Genomic DNA, 20,425 nt, shown 5'->3' with positions numbered 1-20,425 from the left:
ATTAGGGTAGCTGGTCCTTCGCAGGAGCCCTGGGGGACTAGTTTCTGTTTCAGGAACCAAAAAAAGGAGATGGGAGAGGCCCACAGATGGATCTTTATTCAGAAACACATGGCTGGCCAATCTCTGAGGCCCTTGCTCCAGGGGCTGAATGGAATCAGCCTCAATGAACACTCGCTCTCCTTTTGGGTCAAAATCAGAGGTCACTCTCCCCATAGAGAGCACTGGAGAAGGCCACGTAGTCCAGGGCTCCAGCAGGAGCCCCAGAGCCCTTGTAGGGTGCCATCCTGCGGATGCAGTACTCAGCCTGCTCAGCTGGCAGCTCCCGCCGCAGCTCTTCAGGGGTGATGTAGTTCTGAAAAAGAGGAGGCATTGAGGGCTGACATCTTAAGTCCTGCCTCCACCCACCAAGCCACTCCTCTGCCCAAGTCTCACCTTGTCTCCTGCCAGGATCTTGAAGGAAGCTACAACTTGCTCGGCTGTGTCCGTCTCTGCTGTCTCTCGGGTCATAAAGTCAATAAAGGCCTGGAAGGTCACGACCCCTGCGGCGTTGGGGTCCACCATGGTCATGATGCGAGCAAACTCCACTTCTCCCTGCAAAGATAGAGGGCAGACACTGTGCCAATGATTGCCAAAGCCAGGAGGCGCTCAGCATTCCCTCCTGTGAATAGTCCCGGCCTTGCCCTGCCTATTACTTGCAAGGTGCTTCCTCACAAGAACTTAGTTAACCTAAGCTTTCGGGAATCTTTCTTGCTAGGCTGAAAGCTGCCTCCTGCCTGTGGCAATACTCCTGACGCTCATTGATCCTGATGTCTACACCCCTCCATAGTGCTGCTTCCGTGCTGTTTCCTAGAGATAAAATGGTGCACACAGATGTAGAACCAAGTCACTTTACCTCTCTGAGTCTGCTGGTCCTCTTGGGTATAGAGAGTAGAGATGAAGGATGTGGGATGTGTAGGGGGAGGTAATCAGTGTGAAAGGGGGGAGGGTGCTGGGGCCACTCGGGGTGGGGGCCACTCACCAGGTCGTAGCCCATGGAGATCAGGCAAGCTCGGAAGTCATCAGGTTCCATCATCCCATTCCGCTTCTATAAGGGACGAATGGATGGATGTCAGGCTTGGTCCCCAGTCCCACCAGCCTCCAAGTCTTTTACCTCACAGGGCTGGGCCCTCACTCACCCTGTCAAAGTGGTTGAAAGATGCCCGGAACTCATTGAGCTGCTCCTGGCTCAGGCCCTTGGCATCTCGGGTCAGTACCTGGTTCTCCACCTCGTTGATGGTGCGGGCGATGGAGGTGAGCAGCTGCTCCCAGCCCACTCGGATGTGCTAGAGAGCAGAAGATGGGCTGGTCAGTGGGAGGCCAGTGCCTGACTCATTCTAGTTCTGCTCCCAACTAGCCAGGACCCTGGGCAAGTCCTCACCTTCACTGGTCTTCTGTCCTCATCTGGGTATTCTAGTAGGTGACCAACTATAGCCTTAAAGTTTGATGATTTATCATATAAGGGGTGAGTGCGTGCGGGTATGCGCACACACTGGAAGGGGCTTGAATTCAGGGATTTGTGTTCTTAGCATGGCTCTTTTGCTCAAGGCTGGATCTCTGTCATTTGAGCCACACCTCCACTTCTGGCTTTTTTGCTGGTTAATTGGAAAGAAGAGTCTTGGATTTGTCTTTCCAGACTGACTTTGGACTGTGATCCTCCAGATATCAGCTTCCTGAGCAGCCAGGATTACAGGCATGAGCTGTGTCTCTTTTATTGACCAGTCATCCATGGCCAATCCTAGCCTAGCTTCAGGCTGCTTTGTGATACTTTCCTTCATTGGGGCTCTATCCCCATGGATAACATTGGGAAGCCTTGCCAAGCTAGACTTGGGGACTCTCCTGGACAGATAGGCTCTGTGATCCACCCCCCTCTCCTTCCCCAGCCCATGCTGCCTTCGCTCCAGAGGATGGGACCCCCACCTCCATGCTGTAGACTGTGTGCTTGTTGTCAAAGACCAGGCTCTCCTGCAGCAGCTGGTGGTCACCCTCCAGCCGGTCGATGTTGCTTTTGTAGTTGATGATGTTCTGTTCCTGCTGCCTCAGCCCTGCCATCTGCTCCTCCAGAGAGCCAGCCAGCCCGGCTGCCAGTCGCCCCACCTCCTACAGAGGTTACCAGATCAGATCAAGGCCTACCAAATCACTCTGATACAGCTCTGGGTGCACTCTCTCAGGAGTCTTTACCTCCACCTTCGCCTGGATCCAGGGACCTACAGCATTGGCCTGGGCAGCAAACTGTCTCCTGAGCCTCTCGTTCACCTGCTGCCGTGCCAGCTCCTCTTGTAGGGTCTGATCACGGCTGGGTACAAGCTTTCGGACCTGGGAAGGAGAGTGGTATGCTAGAGCCAGGAGATGGCTCTGAACAGGTTCAGTTCTTGTGGCTTTAAGCTGAAATAGGGCTATATGGACAAGCTGTGGGGCAAATCAATCAACCTTTGCAGGCCCCAGGTTTCATATCTGTAATTGAGCCCAGCTACATCATTTATAACTAATACACGTGGAGTGTGGAAGATGTCCACGTGGTATCTCATTCTGCACTTGAGTCCTGATAGGAGAATGCAGCTGTGATAGCCATTACTTAGATGAGGCGACAGCAGGCAAGATGGTGCCTCAGTGCCACCTGGAGGCTGAAAACCCAAGATCTAGAGGTAGACTTTATTTCCACTCTCATAGGACATCACAGGGCTCAGCGCAGGTGAAGTGTGTCCGAGTGAGTGGAAGCTGCCAGTGACACTGACCGTATCCCATTTGTTGTTGATGTCCTGTGAGGTGAGGGTGATGTAGGGGTTGGTGGACTTTAGTGCCAGCCCATATGTTTGACAGATCTTCTGGATCTCGGTCTGGATGCCCAGGATGGCACCTCGTTCTCGGTCAGCCTCAGGTAACGTTGCCTTGAACTGCTCATGGGCTGTCAGTAGGCTCTGGGAGTGAAGGCAGAAAGGAGAGACAGGTCACTCAGCAGTCCTGGCAGCACTAGTCCAAGAACCCAGGCTTCCTGCCCATTCCCCAGGATGCCAAAGGAGTAGCTGACATGTAGGGCCAGCTTCTCTGCAATCCCCAGAATGCCTGCACACACCTGAGTCTCCTCTACTGAGTGCACCAGCCACACGTCCTGCAGGTCCTCCACCGCCCCGTCCAGCCAGTTGTTGAAGGGTGCAGCTCGTCTGGCAAACTCAAGCTGCAGCTGGTCGATGGTTTCCAGGAGCTTCTCCATGCGCTAGAGGGGGAGGGGGATAGCGGGTCAGCTTCCCTCCTCCCCCCAGCCTGGGGCCTCCCCCCCCCCCAGCTCCTTGCCCCGCCCCTACCTCCAGCGCATCCCGCCTCTTCTGGGTCAGCGTGCCCAAGTTGTCCCACTGGTCACAGATGGCCTGGCAGCGGCTGTTCACCGAGGCCGCATCATGGTAATCCAGCTCACTGAGGGAGAGGGAGGGTGAGTGTAGGGCCAGTCCTTAGCCTAGATTCCCCCTGCCTGCCTGCCTTCCTAGGGCTGGAACCCGCGCCCCGGGGGATGGCGAAGGCAGCCAGGATAGGGGAGGAATAGGAATGGGGCGCATTCCTGCGGGAAGGTGGGGGCCCGCGATCCTCAAACTCCAATCGAGTGGCAGACCCTGGGGATTGGGGAGTGGGGTTATGTGAGAAGGGGCCGCGCAATAGTTAATTACAGGTACCACGGGCACCGCTGCGTTAAAGAAACCAAGAAAACCCAGAGAGCACAGTGGAGAGCCCATCAAAGCTCAACCCGAGGGGGCGTGGTCAGACGGATGACGCAATGACAGTCGCCCTGCCACACCCACTTGAGCTCCTGGGGCCCCGCCCACTTGAGCTCCTGGGGCCCCGCCTACTTGAGCTCCTGGGCCAGCGCGGCGATGTGCTCCACGCGGTCCTGGTGCGCAGCCAGGTCACTCTCAAAGGCCTCGTGGCGCCGCAGCAAGGCCCGCACCTCCTGTAGCGAAGCCGAATCGTAGTCGCGCTGGTTCAGCATCTCTTCCTTCCCTGATCCGAGAGAGGGTCTGCTCTGATCACCTGGCGGCGGCCTGAGCCGGAGCAGGGGCTTCGGGCAGGGCTGCGAGGGTAGGCCGTGGCACCGGCCCACCCTACACCTGGGATTTGCTCTGCATGTCAGCGGGATAAAGAGCAACTCCTCATCTTCAGCATGGCCTGCAAATACCGCCAGCATCCCCTGACCCCAACACAGTCCTGCTTGGTCATTACTACAATTTGAAGTTCTTTGGTAGCCACTTCTCAATGTCTCTGTGAGCACCAAAAGCCCTCTGACTTGGTTTCCTTTGTTCACTACTGTTTACCAGCACCTGGCAAAGTGCCTGGCTTGGTAATATTCATTGGGTGAATGAATGATAAATCTAAGAGTACTTGCTTGGAAGTGATAATTACCATATATTTACAAATAAAGCCCAACCAATAGCAGTAGGGACCCTTGTCTGAGGAAGTTTAGGGGTGCAAAGGCTACGCAGGGTCACAGTCACTAGCTGTAAATAAAAAAAAAAATCTTGTTTTGAGGCATGTTCTTATTTTGTAGCCCAGGTTAACTTCAACTTCCTAAGTGCTGGGATTTCAGGCACAGGCTACCATGCCTGGCCCACATTTAAGGAACTGTAATGCCAAATTACTGTTATTTGTTATGTTCATGCTCCATTATTAATACTTGCTCATTGAATTTAGGCAAGATTCATTCTTTTTTGTTGTTGTTGGGTTTTGAAGTCAGGGCCTGGGCGCTGTCCCTGAGCTTTTGCACTCTAGGTTAGCACTCTACCACTTGAGCCACACCACCACTTCTGGTTTATCTGGTGCTTACTGGAGATAGTCTCATGGATTTGCTGCCTGGGCTGGCATTGAACTGTGATCCTCAGATCTTAGCCTCCTGAATAGCTAGGATTACAGGTCTGAACAACCATCACCTTACTGATTCATTCTCTCTCTCTTTTTTTTTTTTGGATTTAAAGCTCTGACTGAATACAGATTGAATGATGTTTAGCAGAGTGATATTTTGGGGGTTTTTCATTAATATACTCTGAGTATGATATAAAGAATATTAGGATTAAGAACAGATTCACCTTTGGACACTTACTACATTTGCAAATACAATACTAAATGACAAGTTAATGGATAAAGAAATTGTAGCTCATAGAGAGAAGAATGCAGCATGTGATAAAGGGTGTGTGTGTGTGAAACTGATCAGAATAGAGTGTTAATATGACCAGAGATATAACAGCAGAAATGCTCCCCTTCCCCAGGATAATTGATGTAAACCAATAAAAAAGAAAAACCCTGTAGCTCAAAGACAGACTGATTTGTATACTTCAGCCAGTCAGGGTGGGACTAGAAATCTGTTCTCCACCTTCTCTGCAGAACACCTACTTTTGTCTTGTGCATCATTTACCCAGGATTCTTCCCCAGGGGAGTCCAACTTCATGGGAGCACTTACCCCGGGTCCAGGTTTCATGCAAGGAGGCCTTCTGCTGGAATTTCTCTGCCAGATGCTGGAGCCGCTGCAGACGCCGAATCTCTGACAGCAGCCAGTCCTCGTAGCCCTTTTCCACCTGCTCCAGCCCTCGCCATGCATTGGCGATGTCCTGTGGGGATAGGTAGAAGTGCCTTCCATCACGATGTACCCATTTTACGGATGGGGACACAGAGCTCAAGGTCACCAGGGCCTGTGGACAGAGTGGGGTCACCTCCCCTCCATGCCCATCCTGGCTCACCGAAACCAGCTTGCCCTCAGATGGCATGAAGGCGGGCCGGTGGCTCAGCCGAAGTTTGGTCTGCAGTGTGTTGAAATTGATCTCCAGCTGGCACTTCTCCTGAACTCGGGGTGGCTTGTGCAGGCGCCGGTAGTCCCGGAAGTCCTCCAGTTTGCGTTGCATGGCAGTCATGCTGGGCTCGCCCACCCGGTTCTCCAGCCATGGGACAGTGCGGCGGATCCATTCCAGCAGCTGCCAGGGCCCAGCAGGGGCACAGCAGAGAGCTCTAAGCCAAGCTGCCCACCTCATCCACCCTTTTCCACCCACACCTAGACCGTGGCCAGAGGGAAGGGCCTCAAGTACATGGGGGTGACTTTCATAGCCATGAGGTAGTCTGTTCTCACTGATCAAGAATAGGATGGTTGGCTGGGAAGGTGGTTTAGTGGTAGAGTGCTTGCCTAGCATGCATGAAGCCCTGAGTTCCATTCCTCAGTACCACATATACAGAAAAAGCTGGAAGTGGCACTGTGGCTCAAGTGGTAGAGTGCTAGCCTTGAGCAAAAGCAGCTCAGAGTTTCCAGGCCCTGAGTTCAACCCCCAGGACTGGCAAAAAAAAAGAATAGGAGCCGGGCGCTGGTGGCTCACGCCTGTAATCCTAGCTACTCAGGAGGCTGAGATCTGAGGATCGCGGTTCAAAGCCAGCCCGGGCAGGAGAGACCGTGAGACTCCTATCTCCAATAAACCACCAGAAAACCGGAAGTGGCGCTGTAGCTCAAGTGGTAGAGCGCTCGCCTTGAGCTGAAGAGCGGAGGGACAGCGCCCAAGCCCAGAGTTCAAGCCCCACGACCGACCAAAAAAAAAAAAAAAAAAAAAAAAAAGAATAGGATGGTTAATTTTTTTTGTCCTTTTTTCTTTTTGTGATGCTGGGGTTCAAATCTAGGGTTTCACATATGCCTAAGCAAGCATCTGTCACTGAATTCCAGTTCCAGTTTATCTAATTCCTGTCTCTAGGGGCCTGCATAGACCAAAGGGCCATATGGTTGCCTAAATACAAGGGAGTGGATCAACCAGTGAGCAGATGAATGAATGATGATGGAATCAATGAATGACTAGAAGCCTAGAAAAGCTGAAGGGGGCAGATGATCGTGGAGGAGCAGGAGAAGATAGGGGGGAGTCCAGGGCCTCTAAGAACAGGGATGCTCTGTGGGTCCATGCAGGGGGAAAGGGAGATTGGCCCTAGCCTTACCTCACTGGCTAGTTTCTCATACTCCTCCATCAGCTTCTCATTTTCCTGGTTCACAGCCAACACCTTGCAGATCCTGTTGGCAGCTGTCTCGGCCTGTGGTTGCGATGGGTTGGAGGGGTGGCATGAAGGCCAGTTGCCTCAGACACCTTGACCCAGACCCCTGGAAAGCTCTTAAAAAGGCAGCTCACACCTGTCGTTTTAACTCAGAGGCTGAGATTGGGACAATTGTAGTTCAAGGCCAACTTGGGCCAAAAGTTCACAAGGCTCCATCTCAACCAAAAAGCTGGGCATGATGAATTATTTGGTGGGTTGGATCTAGGCCAGCTTGGGCATAAATGTAAGACCCCGTTTGAAAAATTAATAAAAGCAAAGGGGCCTAGGGTGTGGCTCAAGCAGTAGAACACCTGCCTGAATGTAAACCCTAGTACCACCAAACAACAACTAATCCAAAAAACAAAGCCAGGCACTGCGGCTCAATTCTCTTGGGTCTGTAATCCTAGCTACCTGGAAGAGAGCAGGGGATTGTGATTCAAGGTCGGCTCAGATAAAAAGAAGTTCATGGAACTCCAATTAATGAGTTAGTTTGGTAGCTCACACCTGTCATCCCAGCTACGTGGAAAGCACAATGGCTGAGTCCGCTGGGCTCATTCCCAGCGTGGGAAGCATAAGTAGGAGAATCACAGGCAAAATCAAGACCCTATAATAAGCAATGCAAAGAGGAGCTGGAGGCTTGGCTGAAGTAGTAGAGCATCTGCCTAGCAAGTACAGGGCCCTGAGTTCAACATCCAGTACAGGAAAAAAAAAATCCTTAGCTCATGCAAAAAGGGGTCAAATAGGGCTACTCCTCTAAGTTGGGGAAGGGTCTTATTGAGGTGTTCAAAAGAGAAAGTAACAGTGGAACTCCCCACCTAAATGTCCCATCTAGCATCTACAAATGTGGGTCCCTGGGCGCTGCCCAAGCAGCAGTGCTCACAGGAGGGCAGTAGCGAGGCCCTACTTACCTGCTCAGCCCCAGCAAATGCATGGTAGAAGCAGGAAACATAGGTCATGATGGCTTTCTCATCTGGCTTTGGGGTGTTCACAATGTCTGGGAGGGGATTACAAGATGAATGTTGACCGAAACCAGGGTGGAGGATGGGATCAATGCCCCTCCAACACTCTCAGGATAGTAGGGGTGGAGGCATCTTGTCTCCCAGCTACCCCAAACCCAGCATCTGCCTATTCCCCAAAGCCCTAGGTCCCAGGAGAGGCCAGTCATACTTCCTATTAACCCTAATCATCCTGTAACTTTCTCTGTCTGTCTGTCTGTCTGTCTGTCTGTCTGTCTGTCTATCTGTCTGTCTGTCTGTCTGTCTATGAATAACTCAGGGACCAGAACTAGTTCTCCTCCTCCATACCCACACCACAAAAGCACTCTGCAGCAGAAATGCAGGAAATGTTTGCTGCTTCATTGACTAGATGCTTTGCTTGGGCACAGGGACCAGAGGCAGCACAGGCCCCAACCTGGTTCAGGAGTGTGTGATGGACTAGTTTGGGGGACTAACAACAAGTAATCCAGGAGACTGGCTATGAGGCAGAAGGTGGTGCTATTCTATACTGGTGTTATTCTATTGTGGATCAGAAGAGGGACAGTTGGGGTCGCAGAGTATCATGGGAGAGGAGGCAGGGCAATGGTGTGGTGGTCAGACCATTCCACCAGTAGAGAGTGCTAGCTTCGCCCAGGCAAGGCTCACTCTCACCTTCTGCATCCAACATCTTCGGGATGTCCAGGTATTTCTCCGCCACCTCAAAGGCAGTGTTTAAGTTGCCAATGGGGTCATCCTAGAGGGGTATAAGAAAGAACAGGTCAGCTGAGGTCAGAGGTCAAGGGGTTAGGGCTGGGGCAGGAAGTAAAGGCCCACCTTGCGTAGCTTGGCGTAGTCGATGAGGTCAGGTCGGTGTCGGTGGATGAGGGCACAGAGGGCCAGACCATCCTTCCAGCTGGACAGAGAAGAGGGCGATCAGGCCTGGGGTCAGGCTCCCTTTGCACCCCAATAAGGTTTATTGAGTTCTCCTTTTTTTGTTGTTTTGTTGTTTGTTTTACATTCTCTCTCTCTCTCTCTCTCTCTCTCTCTCTCTCTCTCTCTCTCTCTCTCTCTTTTGTGTTGGTCGTGGGGCTTGAACTTGTGGCCTAGGCGCTGTTCCTGAGCTCTCCAGCTCAAGGCGAGTGCTCTACCATGTGAACTACAGTGCCACTTCTGGTTTTCTGGTAGTTAATTGAAGACAAGAATCTTATGGAAGTTCCTGCCTGGGCTGGCTTTGAACCGTGATCCTCAGATCTCAGCCTCCTGAGTAGCTAGGATGACAGGTGTGAGCCACCGGCAGCCCAGCTACATTCTCTTAGTTTTGGATGCTCTTCACAAACTTGTGATCCTGAATGCCCCTTGGACTTGGGAGGAGGGCCAGCTCTGTACCCTCACTGGACTCCCCACCACCACCCAGCACCGACCTGGTGTGAAAGTTCTGCACGTTAACATTGCGGTATGGCGCTGTCTTCCGCTGGCACCACAGGAGCAAGCCTTCTTTGGCAGAGGTTTCTGGGTGGTGAAGTCGGGGTACATTAGTTGGGAAAGTACCTGAGTCCGTCCCTCTCCTCCCCATTTCCTCCTCACGACTCACCCTCCACAGAGATATCCTGGATGGCGAAGCGGAGGATGATGGTCCAGATCATGCCCAGGGTCATCTTCAAGTTCCCATCAACAATCTCTGCAGGGTGAGGGTGAGAGACAGACTATGGCTGGCGCTGAAGGCCTCAGCTCCCGCTTCTCCTACTCAGCCCTCTGCTTCTTGTTCCCTAGGCCAGGGCTGGCACCTAGTAGGTATGCAACCCTTGAGGCTCAATAACCATCCATTATAATTCAAAATTTTTATTGTTATTGATGTATAGAGACCAGACAGTTATGTAAGTCAGGTAATGAGTACATTTCTTTTTGGACAATGTCACACCTTCCCTCGCTCTCTCCCAGTTTTTCCATCCCACCTCCACCCACAAGTTGTAGAGTTCATTTTCTTTTTCTTTTTTTTTTCTTTGCCAGTCCTGGGACTTAAACTCAGGGCCTGGGCACTGTCCCTAAGCTTCTTTTGCTCAAGGATAGCACTCTACCACTTGAGCCACATTCCCAACCCCTATAGTTCATTTTCAATATAAGATCCAGCGAGAGCTAGGTGCCAGTGGCTCATGCCTGTAATCCTAGCTAATCAGGAGGCTGAGATTTAAGGATCACATTTCAAAGCCAGTAAGGGCAGAAAAGTCTGTGAGGCTCTTATTTCCAATTAACCAGCAAACAGCCGGAAGTAGAGCTATGGCTCAAGTGGCAGAGTGCTAGCCTTGAGCAAAAAAACTCAGGGATAGCACCCAGGTTCTGAGTTGACGTCCCAGGACCGACACAAACACACACAAAAAGGGTCAGTCAATAAATACTAAGGACTGGCTCTTTACAGTCTTTCCTGCAAGGCAGGAGTGATTAACCCCATTGTAGAGATGAGAAAACTGAGGCTCATACAGGAGACAAAGAAGAGAGTCCCTTACTCACCTTCCTGCCCCAGTGCCTTCCTTCCCCCTCCTCACCTTCAGCGCCAATGGACACCAATTTAACCCCTTTGCTGGCAATGAAGTCCAAGGCCTTGTTGACATTGGCGATTTTGTGGAAGCGCATTTTGCCTTTGTCTGGTCTGGGTAGCCGCTCTCCTGAGCATATGAAGAGAGGGGTCAAGTGTCAAAGGTCATAAGGCAGCTGAAGACATTGTCCCCCATCTCTGCCCTTCCCCCACCCCAAGTTGCTTCCAGCCCTCCGTGGCCACCATTTCCCTGGCTCCCAGGGTTTCCCTTGGGCACATTATGTACACCCCCACCTGAAATGACCTCCAGCAGCAGCATGAGCTTGAGGCCATTGCGGAAGTCCTCCTCGATGTTCTCGATCTGCGTGCCCGCTTTGCGCAGGTGTGAGTTGCACCAGGCAGTGAAGGTCTAGGAGCAGAGGACAGTGCTCAGACCCTAGGACTGGAGGTGGGAATGTGGGGCATCATCCTGGCTCCTCAATCAAGGTGGATCTCAGAACCCAAGACCCTGGCTGCAAGTCTCCTGGCTGAGCTACTGACTGGCCGTGCATCCTGAGCCAGGCTCTTGCCATCTCTGAGCTTTAGCTCTCCTGAGAGAAGAGAAATGGAATGTAGGATCCATATAAGCTGTAGCCTTGTGTGGTCTTAAGCAACAGAAGGGAAATTAGAAAACCAATATAGTCCCTGAGGTGCCAGGGCCAGCCCAGAGATATGGTTTCTCTAAACTCTGTGGAATTCTAGAATGAAAGGACATCTGGCCTAAGGTTGAGGATCAGCTGCCAAGAAGACTGTGTGTGGTACAGGCTGTGGAGGGTCCGCCAGCACTGACCAGCACAGACTTGATCAGGCCCAACTTGATCACGTTCCCAGAGCTGATAGCGGCCTTTTCCTCAGCCTCAGCCTCCATCCTAGATGGGAAAGGTGTTATGTGGCTGTGACTTTAGGGCATGGGGGTGTCTTGAGACTGTGCCCAATGCTGCCAACTTACTGAGCCCTCAGACCCTGAATGCTGCAACTAGCTGTAGAGCCCTTGGTGCGACACCAAGCCCAGTCCAGCGATTCCTGCCTGTGGTCTGGGCCAAGCTCTTGCCCTGTCTGGAAATTGGTCCTTCTGCATTGTACAGTTAAAGGGTCAGACATCAGAGCCAGACGCTGGAGGCTCATATCCGTGATCCTAGCTACTTGGGAGGATCACAGATCAAAGCCAACCCAGGCAAGAAAGTCTGAGACTTCTTTTTTTGTTGGTTGTGGAGGCTGAACTCTGGGCCTGGACACTCTCCCTCAGCTCTTCAGCTCCAGGCTAGCGCCCTGCCACTTGAACTACAGTGCCACTTCCGTTTTTTTTTTCTGCTTATGCGGTGCTGAGGAATCGAACCCAGGGCCTCATGCATGCGAGGCAAACACTCTACCACTGAGCTACCTTCCCAGCCCCTGAGAGACTCTTATCTCCACTTAAACCAGCAAAATGCCAGAAATGGAGCCGTGACTCAAGTGTTAGAGCACCAGCCTCAAACTGGGATCCTCCCAGCTTCTTCTCCAAATGGGACTCTTAATGGGGGTGTGGTTCTTGCCTTAAAGAAGCTTGCAGTCAGTCAGAGTCACACTAGTCAGACAAGTGCTGGGAGAGCATATGGAGGAATTAGAGAAGGGACTGTCGGAATCAGATAGGAAAAGTTCACATTTGATCAGCGCTGTGATGGAAGAGCGAGTTATGCATACTGGAAAGGACAGGGTAAGGGCATTTTAGGCATGGGCAGCCATGTAGGCAAATGTGCAGAGAGAAACAGTTACTCTGTCTGTGAGGCCAGTGCTCTGGGCACTGCTGGAATGAAGCTGGGGGAGTTGGGGAGATAGAGGCGAACCGGAGGGATGGCAGGGGCCAGGTCACGCCCAGTCTTAGGTGTTAAGTCTGGGCAGTTTGACCTTGACTGTGGGAGGCACAGGGAGTCAACAAAGCTTCAGGCAGAGGGAGGGGGACAGAACTGTTTCAGAAAGCTCATTCTGGTTGTGCAAGGAGACAATGGCTTGGGAGAGGTGAGGAGGTGGAGGAGAAGGCAGCAGGGGGGAGGGTAGGGGATGAAATAAAGCCACAAACTCCACTTTGTCTCTCGCTAAGCCCAGGCCCCTGAAACAGCACCTGCCCACAAGTTCAGACCTCCCAAAAGACATACTGAGGGAGCAAGTGTTTCTGGGCATGGTTGACTGACGAGAACTCAGCCCAAGATAAGAGAAAACAGAGTGTTCCTAGACTGGGAGTCTCGAATGAGGGAGTTATTGGGTGGTGAGGGCATATAGGAGTGTATTTATGACAACTTTGTAATAAGCAACTGGATAAGAAAGAAAATGACCCACATGTCTAAGCCCAGGGGGGGTTGCAGATGGATTTTTAGAGCATCTACCCCGTGCAGCTGTTGGATGAGGTGGGTGGCTGTTTATATCAAGGATGCTCTCGATATTTTAAGTGACAAAGACAAAAGAGAGACTGGCATGTGGCAGGGGCATGTGGGTCTGGATTTGGGAGAGCGGTGAGTGGCTAGGGGTGGGGACAAGAGTTATGGCAGAGCAAGTGGCAGCTGGAGCCAGAGGCAAAGATGACATCACCGGATGATTGCCGAACCCAGGGACCACAGCCATGTTTAGAGACAGGTGCACTGAATGGAGTGGGTAGGGAGAGAAGTGATCACCCAGGGGCAGCCCAGCAGAGCCGCTCAGTCTCCCAGCCTCAGGTGGAGGGGGCAGGAGGGGGCGGGGTTCATCTCCTGTCATCTAACCCATCGGAAGTGCTCCGATTCTAAAGTCTGAGATTTTCCAATGTGGCAGATCCCAAAGAGCATCAGCATCTTGCCTTTTCCTGGTGGCTGGCAAACATTTGTCAGGTCCAGTGTCCTCACAGTGCCCTCTCTCCCCTGGTCTGTCACTCCTTAATTTTTTTCCCACTAAAATTAGGATCATTTTCTCTTTAGGGAACCCAAGTGTCCTGCTCTCCCCACTGGGGAAAATCTGGGGTGAAAATAGTTCAGGGAGGGAGGGGCCCCAGTGCCCTACAAGGCTTGGGCCTGGGCAACAGTTGCCCACATGCCCTGGTTGAGCTTTCTCAACGAGCTGCCTCAGCATTAAGTGCCCATCTGTCCAGAGAATCAGGTTACTACGTAAGGGGACCCGGGGCTCCCCCCCTCCCTGACCTGTGGCCTTTTCAGCAGACTCAGGGTTCCTTCCCCCCCCCCCCCCAGGCGGGGAGGGATATCTTGAGAGTGAGTGGAACTGGGCAAGATTTTAACTTGGGGGGGGCGGGGAGAGTTCCTGTTATCTGATGGTATATTATTTGGGGACCTATTTCTGCCCTTCCTGGGCCTCAGTTTCCTCAATTGCCAAATGAGACAGAAAGATTGTGAATTCCACCCTGGAACTGGGTAGTCTAGAAGCCCCGGCCCTCCCTTCAAATTCCAAGTTCGCTAGTTGTGAACCTGTCAAACTCCTTTCCAGAGTGGGTCTGAAAATGCTTAACGAGAGTAGGGTGGGCTTGGGGACACAGGTTATTCTTCCTGAATCCCCCTGCCACTCCCCCCCCCCCCCCCCCCCCGCTCTCGTACCCCACTCGGATCTCCTGGGCTTTGTCCAATGCACCGGCTGGGCCCTGGGCCCAGGGAAGCAACAGGAATTTGGGGAAACCGAGAATTTTCCTTGATACCTTCAATGTCTCGTCCAGCCCTAAAGGACGGCAGCAGGCCGGGCGGTCTTGAGCTGGGAAGTGGCAGCTGGGAAAGTCAGACGGACCCGGCTCGAGCTCCCCCAGGACAAACCGCCGACCCTCCCCGGCCTCAGTTTTTCCACGAGGAAATGGGCGAGCACTCACTTTCCGCTGCTGCTTCTCCCAGGCTGGGTCCAGCAGCAGGTCTCGGTCCCAGTCTTCCTCCTGCTCCATGTACTCGCCGCCCCCGGTGCCCGCGAAGGGCCCCTCCCCGGCCCCCAGGCCCTCGGGCTGCATGACCATCATCATCTTGCTCGGGCTGCGGACTCGGCTCGGCTGGGCACGCTCCCCAGCACCCGGGCCCCGTTAAGTAGGGCCGGGCCCAGCCCCGGGATCGGATTCGCTCTAAATATGGGGGAGGTGGGTGGGGCCACATGGAGGCGCGGGCGCCCGCCCGGGTAGGGACCAGATAAGAGGGTGCCCAGAAGCCCAGGACCGCAGAATTCGGGGGGCGCTGGGATAGGCCGAGGCCCGGGTTCGGCGGCTCGCCGAGGGGGCTGTGTGACTTTGGGAAGGCCACGAGCCCTCTCTGTCTCCTCTATAGAATGTCCCTAAGGACACTAACATGGGCGACGGGCCGCCCTCCGGTCCGGCCCGGCTCGCGCCCCGCGGGGTGGGAAGCAGAGCCCTGTGCCCATTTCACAGTCAGAACCGCCGAGGCGCCGAGCTGCTCTGAAGGTTTTCTGGAGTGATGGAGACACCTGAGCGCAGTGAGGGACTCCAAGCCAGCTGGATAGGCCTAGGCGGGGGTATTAATATCGGGGCGAACGGGGGAGGGCGTGTGTGTGGCGGGGAGAATGTGCTGAGCCGGGAACCCCGACGCCACCGAGGCTGCAACCCAATCTCCGCCGCGCGGCACCAGGCCCGCGGCGCCGGCGGGCGGGGCTTTCCGTGGGAGGGCGGGGCTTTCCGTGGGAGGGCGGGGCTTTCCGTGGGAGGGCGGGGCCTCCCGGGGCCGGGAGGGCGAAGACTGAGCGGTGTCACCCGGACAGTAGCACCAATCGGATTTCATGCCTCTGCTGGCTCGCGCGGCCGACCAATCAGCTCTGCGCATCTGTGACCGCTCATTTAGAGCCTAGCGCGCTCCGCTCCCCTTTCGAGTTTCCATTGGCTATCGTAGACGTCCGTCGGCCTTTATTCCCGCCCCAATGCGGAAGCGGCGAGGTCCTTGCGATCCGACTGTGGATGGGTCCGGACTATGGGGCAGCCCTGGGCGGCTGGGCGAGCCGAGGGGGCTCCCGCGCGGCTGCCGCTCGTGCTCACCGGATTATGGGCCGCCGCCGTGGGCCTGGAGCTGGCCTACGTGCTGGTGCTAGGTCCCGGGCCGCCCCCGCTAGGACCCCTGGCCCGGGCCTTGCAGCTCGCGTTGGCTGCTTTCCAGCTGCTTAACCTTGCGGGCAACTTGGGGCTCTTCCTGCGCTCGGACCCCAGCATCCGGGGCGTGATGCTGGCCGGCCGCGGCCTGGGCCAGGGCTGGGCGTGAGTGGGGCGCGCCTGGGGCGGGGGCGGGGCGCAGGATTGAGGTGTTCGAACCGGATTACGTTAGCATCCGGGTTCTTAGAGCCAGAGCACTCCTTTAGAACCTGGCATGGAAGATGCCAAAGGACTGTTCCTCGCTTAAATACTTACTGATCAGAAGGGGGCTTGGGGTAGATTCCAACTTCCTGGAGTTGATTTCAGTGAGGGGCAGGGACAGACGACCAACTACCACCACATTAAGTAAGCAAGTGATATAAAGTAGACAGGATGAGGGTGCGGAAACAAAAATTAGAATAGGCTGAGAGGAGGATACGAGTTTCAATTTAAAATAAGATGGTCAGTTCTCGCCACTAGAAATATTTGAGGTGAAAGATTTAATAAGCTTGATTTAATTATTCCACTTTCTGTTCAGAAGATCTAACCACACTTTGTCAAGCATAATTGGCCAATTTACGATTAAGAACTTAAATATAAGAAGCCAGGCACCGGTGGCTGTCATCCTGTCATCCTATCTACTCAAGGAGGCTGAGCAATAAGGATTGCAAGTTGGAAGCCATCCCAGGCTGGAAAGTCTATGAGACTCTTATCTCCAATTAACCCACCAAAAGCTGGAAGTGGAGCTGTGGCTCAGTGGTAGAGTGCTAGCCTTGAGCTAAAAAGCTCAGGGACAGTGCCCAGGACCCGAGTTTAATCCCAGGGCTGGTGAAATTGAGGGCAGATTGTTCGAGGCAGAAGGAACAAACCATGTAAAGGCTTTGAGGCAACTGAGTTCCCACCATCTCTGGCAAGGCCAGGGAAACTGGCATAGGGTAGAGGGTGGGGAGAGGGGAAGATTAAGGATGCAGGCCTGTAGGGAGTCACAAGATTTTTGAGCAAAGACAAGACGTGACTTAGGCTTTAAAAGAATCCTTGTGGCCAGGTGCTGGTGGCTCATGCCTGTAATCCTAGCTACTCAGGAGGTTGAGATCGGAGGATCACGGTTCAAAGCTAGCCCTGGCAGGAAGGTCCGTGAGCCTCTTATCTCCAGTTAACTACCACAAAACCAGAAGTGGCGCTGTGGCTTAAGTGATAGGGCCCTAGACTTGAGCTGAAGAGCTCAGGGCCAGCACCCAGACCCAGAGAGTTCAAGCTCCACTACCGACAAAAAAAAAAAAAAAAAGTATTCTTGTGGCTGCAAGGATGAAACCAGTGAAGGAGTTGCTGCAGTAATGCTGAGGGCAGTTCACGGTGACTTGGATCAAAGTTTTGCCACTGGGTGCTAAGAGGTCAGAAAAAGACCTTATTAAGACTCAGGTGGAAGCCACCTCAGACCTTGGGAAATCTTTAGGCTTGATGAAGGCAGGTGGTTATTTTTGCTTCCTCAGGAGAGGCTCTGGGACTGACCCTGGGCATAATCTGGGGCATTCAGAGATGCTTGGGGTACTGACCTTTGGTGGTCTTTTCTTGCAGTTACTGCTACCAGTGCCAAAGCCAGGTGCCACCGCGCAGTGGGCATTGCTCTGCCTGTCGGGTCTGCATCCTGCGTCGGGACCATCACTGCCGTCTGCTGGGCCGCTGTGTGGGCTTCCGGAACTACCGGCCCTTCCTGTGCCTGCTGCTCCATGCTGGGGGTGTCCTGCTCCACGTCTCGGTGCTTCTGGGTCCTGCCCTGTCAGCCCTGCTGCGGGCTCACTCGGCCCTCCACACTGCTGCCCTCCTGCTGCTGCCCTGGCTCATGTTGCTCACAGGTGTGGAGGCAGGGAGGCAGGGAGGCAGAGGCCCTTAGAGGAGTCAAGCCCTTTGTAGTGGGAGGTGGGATTTCCTGCTGGTCCTGGCAGTGCCCTGGAGACCAAGTCTCAGTGTCATTTATGGAGGAAGAGGGTAGCTTGGAACTCAGCTGAGCATATGGTACTATACCTTACACAAGACGGGGGCTAAATTCCGGCTTTGAGAATCAGGGTAAGATTCTAGATTTCTTGCAGGAGAAGAAAGATCAGAGGAGCCCATGAGGTAAAAGCAAAGGCTGGTATGACTCTGATATGGGTAATGAGGAGCCAGTGAAAATTCTAGGCAGAAGAAGGCCCAGCCACTGGGCTTGGAAGGAGACCTAAAGCAGAAGGCTGATTGCGATGCCATGTCTAGATGCTGCTGATATTCCTTTTACCTCTGACATCACCTAGGATAAAAAAATCAAAGTCCTGTGGCTTTTGTAGGGTACTGGGTTGTGAACTCAGGGCCTCAAACTTGCTAGGCAGTCATTCTCCCTCCGCATCCCAGCTTCCTCCACATGCTTCTTTGGAGATTTTCCCTGACTTCAGTAGATCTTTTCACCCCTCCATCTCCTCTAGTCTTCCTTCCAGGAGCGTTGTGCAGGCTCCAGATGCTTTCCCTTACTTCCTGCTCACTCCTGTATCTGTTTCCACCTGGCTGCTGCCTCTTCCTCACCTGTCAGAAGCCAGGATCTATTTCTTCTAAATCCACAGGACCTCTCCTATTCTCTCCTTTTGATTGTACTAAGATTTGAACTCAGGACCTAGCACTTATGAGGTAGACTCTGTACCACAGAAACCATTATCACTGTCTTAATTCCAGAACATTTTTACCCCTAAGAAGAAACCTTGAATGTAGCAAACAGCCCCTCCCTATTCCTCTCTAATCCTCCCAGAGCTGGCAGCTACTAATCTGCTTTTCTAGCTAAGCACTTGCATATTTGGGACTTCTCATAGAAAGGGACTCTTAAAGCATGTGACCTTTCGTGTCTGGCCCCTCACTTAGCAAAGCCCCACACTACAGTTGATTGATGATTGATTGATTGTGTATGTGTATGCCTGTAATGGGGCTTGAACACATGTCTTTGAGCTCTTACTTGGCTTTTTCACTCAAGGCTAGTGCTCTACCATTTGAGCCATAGCTCTACTTCTGGCTTTTTGATGGTTAATTGAAGATAAAAGTCTCACAGACTTTTCTTCCAGGGCTAGCTTCAAACCAGGATCCTCAGATCTCAGCTTTCTGAGTAGCTAGGAGTACAGGCATGAGCCACCAGCGCTTGACTTGTAGTTATTTAACAGGTACCTATTGCTTGGTGTAGCCAAGATGGTACAAGCTAGTCTACTTTTCCACTGCGATACAGAGTACTGATGTAATTGAGTGACTAAGAATGGTCAGTTTCATGTCTGAGAATTCCTGGAGAGGGGAAAACCTTATTTCATCCCCTTGATCATGGGGCCCAGGGCTTAGGCCTTCACCAAGTTTGTGATACACAGGTGGAAGAGGTCCCCTAGGCAGGGGCTGTCTGCCAGCTCCACCAGCGTATTCCCATTGCCCAGCCTAGGGCTGGCTATTGGGTGGCAACTCAGTGTTTTACTGATAGCAGGAGTCGGCTCTGCTTCATGGCAGGGAGTAAAGGGTGGAGGGCAGGAGCTGAGCTCTGGGAGGGCGGGCTCCGACAGCTGCCCCCTGACCTTCTCTGCTCTCTCTCTGCAGGCAGAGTAACTCTGGCTCAGTTTGCCCTGGCCTTTGTGGTGGACACGTGCGTGGCAGGTGCACTGCTATGTGGGGCTGGGCTGCTCTTCCACGGGATGCTGCTGCTTCGGGGTCAGACCACGTGGGAGTGGGCTCGAGGCCAGCATTCCTATGACCTGGGCTTCTGCGGCAACCTGCAAGCAGCCCTGGGGCCCCGCTGGGTCCTCATTTGGCTCTGGCCCTTCCTGGCCTCCCCATTGCCTGGGGATGGGATCACCTTCCAGACCACAGCTGACGTGAGACTTGCAGCTTCTTGACTCCAGGAGGAGCCAAAACTGCAGGAGGCAGAGGAGAGTGGAGGAGGGGGCGGATAACTCATTTCCCGCTCCACCCAGCAGCAGGAGGGAAACCAGCTGGGCCTTGAACACCTGCAGTGTACAGCTCTGATGCCTTCCTTGGCCTTGCTCCTGCCCGGCTCGGATGCTTCTGTGTCCAGGGCTCTGGCCTTGTGGCTTTGCCCTTTGGGAAGAGAAGGGTCTAGCATAGGGGCTGCTCAGCCGGCTTGGCTGCCCTCTGCCAGGCTAATAAAGCACCTACGTGGTTCTTGGCCCCACACTCCATCTCTGCTGGGTTTTTGGGTTTGTTGTCCTAGATGCTGTTTTTGGTTCCTGTGGTTGTCAAAGAAACCTGAGGGGCCAGGGCCTTGCCCCCTCGGACCCATGTGTTACTGGATCAGCACTTGATTGCTTCTCTGTAGTATGAGTCTCATGGAATCATGGGACCTGTGGCAGCAGTTTGGCTGCTGCTTTTGTGAGTGACAAGAATATGGGGTAGTAAACAGAGGAGGCAGGATTTGTACCCAGATCTTTGTGCTTTGCACAAAGCTGAGCAGGAGGAAAATGAGGACCAGACATGTCCTGAGGATAGTCAAGCATCTGTGAGAGGTGATGCTGAGCGGTCGGGGAGGCCCGCATCCCTGGCTCTTTGGGAGCTGTTTATTCAACGTTTTATGGAAAAACATGAACAGCTAAATGTAGCAGGCTTCAGAAAAAAAAAGACTAGGAAATAGCAGAAAGCCAAAGATCCTGACACTCACCATTTGTGCAACTCAGAGCAGAGAATCGGAAGTCAAATTGATGTGTTTCCAAAGGGAGAGACCCAAAAGCATGGCAGATTGCCCCC

General features: G+C 53.2%; 2 protein-coding genes across 2 annotated transcripts; one reads left to right on the top strand and one right to left on the bottom strand.

The window, feature by feature from the left end:
- Positions 1-86: 86 nt before the first annotated feature.
- Positions 87-14,591, bottom strand: LOC138818830 (alpha-actinin-3). Its single transcript, XM_070009989.1, has 21 exons — positions 14,429-14,591; positions 10,870-10,984; positions 10,586-10,705; positions 9,637-9,723; positions 9,467-9,554; positions 8,880-8,958; positions 8,718-8,799; positions 7,980-8,065; positions 6,979-7,071; positions 5,754-5,984; positions 5,477-5,624; positions 3,876-4,026; positions 3,339-3,447; positions 3,110-3,250; positions 2,772-2,954; positions 2,218-2,352; positions 1,957-2,136; positions 1,176-1,322; positions 1,019-1,084; positions 433-591; positions 87-352 (listed from the first exon to the last, which is right to left on the bottom strand). Exons 1-21 carry the CDS (start codon positions 14,570-14,572, stop codon positions 194-196), a joined length of 2,703 nt encoding a protein of 900 aa, XP_069866090.1. The 5' UTR covers positions 14,573-14,591; the 3' UTR covers positions 87-193.
- A 904-nt stretch (positions 14,592-15,495) lies between these two features.
- Positions 15,496-19,858, top strand: LOC138818610 (probable palmitoyltransferase ZDHHC24). The gene is made up of 3 exons (XM_070009579.1): positions 15,496-15,802; positions 17,252-17,529; positions 19,265-19,858. Exons 1-3 carry the CDS (start codon positions 15,522-15,524, stop codon positions 19,558-19,560), a joined length of 855 nt encoding a protein of 284 aa, XP_069865680.1. The 5' UTR covers positions 15,496-15,521; the 3' UTR covers positions 19,561-19,858.
- The last annotated feature ends 567 nt before the right edge of the window (positions 19,859-20,425 follow it).

This window comes from Dipodomys merriami, unplaced genomic scaffold, assembly GCF_024711535.1.
Source record: "Dipodomys merriami isolate MVZ:Mamm:240054 unplaced genomic scaffold, mDipMer1.0.p SCAF_78, whole genome shotgun sequence".
Lineage (NCBI taxonomy): Eukaryota > Metazoa > Chordata > Mammalia > Rodentia > Heteromyidae > Dipodomys > Dipodomys merriami.
This window is presented reverse-complemented; position numbering and strand designations above follow the sequence as displayed.

Coding starts and splice junctions, on each gene's coding strand:
- LOC138818830 (XM_070009989.1), bottom strand. CDS start 14,572: ATGATGATGGTCATGCAGCCCGAGGGCCTGGGGGCCGGGGAGGGGCCC. Junction 4,027..5,476: donor GCATGAAACCTGGACCCGGG/GTAAGTGCTCCC, acceptor CTCTCGGATCAG/GGAAGGAAGAGATGCTGAAC. Junction 1,085..1,175: donor CTTTCAACCACTTTGACAGG/GTGAGTGAGGGC, acceptor CGTCCCTTATAG/AAGCGGAATGGGATGATGGA.
- LOC138818610 (XM_070009579.1), top strand. CDS start 15,522: ATGGGGCAGCCCTGGGCGGCTGGGCGAGCCGAGGGGGCTCCCGCGCGG. Junction 15,803..17,251: donor GGCCTGGGCCAGGGCTGGGC/GTGAGTGGGGCG, acceptor CTTTTCTTGCAG/TTACTGCTACCAGTGCCAAA. Junction 17,530..19,264: donor CTGGCTCATGTTGCTCACAG/GTGTGGAGGCAG, acceptor CTCTCTCTGCAG/GCAGAGTAACTCTGGCTCAG.